The sequence below is a fragment of the Puma concolor genome, chromosome D1 (genome assembly GCF_028749965.1).
Source record: "Puma concolor isolate L17-30 chromosome D1, mPumCon1.1.hap2, whole genome shotgun sequence".
Lineage (NCBI taxonomy): Eukaryota > Metazoa > Chordata > Mammalia > Carnivora > Felidae > Puma > Puma concolor.
The window spans coordinates 95,471,950-95,475,881 of record NC_141676.1 but is presented as its reverse complement, the minus strand read 5'-3'; the positions used below and the strand labels follow the sequence as shown (position 1 = coordinate 95,475,881).

The window sequence follows — 3,932 nt, the reverse complement described above, 5'->3', positions numbered from 1 at the left end:
GGCCAATGGAAGATGTAACCAGTAGAGTATGGATTATCTGATTCCTGATTCCACCAGTACATTATAAGTCGCAGGTAAGAACCCAAGATCACCGTAGTGTTACTTTACCTGATCTTTTGCAGAAACTTTTATCTTTTTCCAGAAGAAAAAAAATCAAACTCCATAATGACAATGGAAAAACAGAGATAGGCTTATTCATTAATGTTAAATAGTTAAAATGGTGTAAAAGAGTAGAAATTGCAAAACTGGTGACAAGGAAATTACACTATTTAAAAATTGGAAACAAACTGAGAGAAGACTCCAATTTCCTTCATCATGGTAACAAAAATATAGGATATGAAGGCTCTGCCTAAACTACTGTGATAAAAGAAACAGAATATACCAGTCCTATTACTACCTGCACAGGGACACTGATTCTGATCAAAACCATCTCCTACTGAGGGTTTTTCTCAGAGCAGTTTTAACATCTTTGTTTCTCAAGCTGTAGATTAAAGGGTTCATCATGGGAACCACACTGGTATAAAAGACAGAAGAGATTTTCCCCTTATGCATAGACAGAGCAGACGACGGTTTGAGATATGTAAATGCACCTGATCCAAAGAACAAGGAAACAGAAATTATGTGGGAACTGCAGGTGCTGAACGCTTTGGACCTGCCCTCAGTGGAGCTGATGCGGAGGATGCTGGAAAGGATGGAACCATAAGACACAAAGATGGTGACACTGGGCACAATGATGTTGATGCCCACCACAATGAAAACCACCAGCTCATTTACATAGGTGCTTGTGCAGGAGAGCTGGAGAAGGGGGAGGATGTCACACAAATAATGGTTGATGGTGTTTGCATCACAGAAGGTCAGTCTCAGCATGCATCCTGTGTGGGCCATAGCACCCGAAAATGCCATCAAATATGAACCAAGCATAAGGCTGGAACACACTTTAGGGGACATGACAACATTATACAAAAGTGGGTTACAGATGGCCACATAGCGATCATAGGCCATTGATGTCAGCACATAGCATTCAGAAATGATAAAAAAACAAAAAAAGTAGAATTGGGTCATGCACCCCCTATAGGAGATAATATTCTTCTTTGATGTGAAATTAATCAGCATTTTGGGTGTAAACACAGAAGCATAACAGAGGTCTATGAAGGACAAATTGGAGAGGAAAAAGTACATGGGGATATGTAGGTGTGAATTCAGCCCAATTAGAGTTATCAAGCCCAAATTTCCTAACACAGTGACCACATACATGACTAGAAACAGGCAGAACAGGGGGAGCTGGAGATCTGGTAGGTCTGTTAGCCCTACCAGCATAAATTCAGTCACAAAAGAGGCATTTGTAGGAGCCATTCTTCTCCAAGGGGATCTGTGAGCACAGAAAAACAGGGTTACATTACATGAAAACCCACCACTTCCCACAATATTGCATCCTAAAAGAGGGAATATAGGCTGGGACTGAGACTAACCAAATCTAGATCAATAAAATCTGTCTTTACCTCTATCATGATACTGAGAAACACTAACTTCTCCTTTATTAGAGGTTTCTAAGCTAAATATAGCAAAGAGTATCACAATTTAGCCTAAAGAGGGAAGTCCGGTGCTGCCATATGCAAACACAACTGCTGGAAAAACCAAGGGAGAAAGGAGAAAAAGGATGGACCAGGACATAATTGTCCTTCTCTTATCTCCCCATTTCTTCATTCACTTAAGACTCCCATTAAATAAATATAGAGGTAGAGATCTTAGGATATTTGCTGGTCTCTAATCCATATTAGACCTTATGTGGTGGGAGCCGAGAACATCGTTTCTTTCTTTTTTCTTTTTTTAATTTTTAATGCTTGTTTATTTTTTGAGGGCGAGAGAGAGAGAGAGAGAGAGAGAGAGAGAGAGAGAGGGAGAGAGAGAGAGAAACAGCACCAGCAAGCGAGGGGCAGAGAAAGAGGGAGACACAGAATCTGAAGCAGAGTCCAGGCTCTGAGCTGTCAGCACAGAGCCCAACATGGGGCTTGAACTCATAAATTGTGAGATCATGACCTGAGCCAAAGTCAGACGCTTAACTGACTAAGCCACCCAGGTGTCCAAGAACATGGTTTCTAATCCAAAACTAAGGGACCAGAGTCTAGGACAGGTTAAGTTACTGCCTCATGTCACAGAATAAAATCCACAAATCCAGAAAAGTGGGAGTTCTATCCATGGAGAAGGAACTTATTGATGGAGATATTGTATCCCTGCACTAATTAAGTCTCTAAACATTCCTGATCTCCCTTTGAACAGATTCTTCCTCACTTAAATCTCAGAACTGCACAAGTAAAAATGAAAGTGGCATATGTTAGATCTTTGGATTTCCATCTTACAACAAGAGGGACATTCATATAAATGGAATTCAAACACTCACCCTTCTTAGGCAAGAATATCCTGGTGCTTCCTTATTGTTTGTTTACCCCAGCAGTCCTGGAAAGGCAATTTCATGTTCTGAGGCTTTGTGCCCTTTGATTCTAAGAGGATATTGCATAGGTGTAACTTCAGACACGTCCTAGAAACCTTTCCGAGCTACAGATCATAATTTCTGATTATGACTTTGAGTTCTCTCAAACAACAGAGAAAAATAAAGTCTTCATTATTAACTCGTTTGCCATTTGATAAGGTACACATGATTGAATGTGAGTTTAATGATACACTGCACGTGGTTATAAACAGAATAGAAGCTTGCACAGTTATTTCCCCTTGGGAATAGATTCTATGCATAAAGGGAAATAAGAGGATTGTATTTACACCCTCCACCATGCATCTGTCTTTAGTTCTTCAGGGACTCAAAATTAACTCAAGGTTTCTCATCACTCATGGGATTGTGTATCTCCCAAGACAAAGCCCAAAATGAACTCGCATCTCTCTGTCATCTTCATCTCTGAAGGGAAATCGATTATACATTTCCCTCTTTCTTCCCATATCCTAAATGGAAATTTTTCTGCAGGCATTCTGCCTCTAAGATTCTTTATTTCTTTACCTGAAAATTTGCAAGATGGAGCATCTCAGGTCAACTGTCTCTTCCTGGGATATGTCTAAAATAATTTTAATGCCATGTATCCCTTCTAAGGTTTCTTTTTTTTTAAATACATACTGGAAATTTGTACCTGACCATCCTCCTGAGACATTTGTGACATTTCAATAACTGAGGTCATCTATTTCTTCTCATCACACACACAGAAACAGGGGCTACAGAGTTAGAGCGTGTGTATAAATCCTACCTCCACTCTTACTAATCACACCCCAGGCAAATTACTTAATCTCTTTCTTCCTCTGGTTTATCTTTGTAAAATAGAAATGGTAAAAAAAAAAAAAATGGCATCGCTTTCATTAAATTGTTCTAATCATTAGATGAAAAAATGTAAGTAAAATGACTAGAACACTGACTATCCCACGGTAGATAGTCATTAACATCAGCTTATATAGGTTCTCATAAATTTTGAAACAACCTCCATCATAACACTCATCATTCTTCCCTTTAATTCTCCTGTTCTTCAATAATTATAACTTCCGTAAGAATAATTTTTGTCTTATTTGTTAAGTGCAGTACAGTGTACAGAGTAGGAACTCAAATTTTTCTGAAAGTGATGTTGTTCTCTCTTTTTTTTTTTTTTTAATTTTTTTTTTCCAACGTTTATTTATTTTTGGGACAGAGAGAGACAGAGCATGAACGGGCGAGGGGCAGAGAGAGAGGGAGACACAGAATCGGAAATAGGCTCCAGGCTCTGAGCCATCAGCCCAGAGCCCGACGCGGGGCTCAAACTCACGGACCGCGAGATCGTGACCTGGCTGAAGTCGGACGCTTAACCGACTGCGCCACCCAGGCGCCCCAGTGATGTTGTTCTCAAAGCTTCAAAATATTTTCCACAAAACCCAAATGCTAAACCACAGAGTCTGCAACCACA

At 39.8% G+C, this 3,932-nt stretch overlaps 1 protein-coding gene across 1 annotated transcript; it reads right to left on the bottom strand.

Moving 5' to 3' along the window:
- Nucleotides 1-420: 420 nt before the first annotated feature.
- Nucleotides 421-1,368, bottom strand: LOC112865952 (olfactory receptor 8B8-like). Its single transcript, XM_025928983.2, has one exon. It carries the CDS (start codon nucleotides 1,351-1,353, stop codon nucleotides 421-423), a length of 933 nt encoding a protein of 310 aa, XP_025784768.1. The 5' UTR covers nucleotides 1,354-1,368.
- Nucleotides 1,369-3,932: the final 2,564 nt, after the last annotated feature.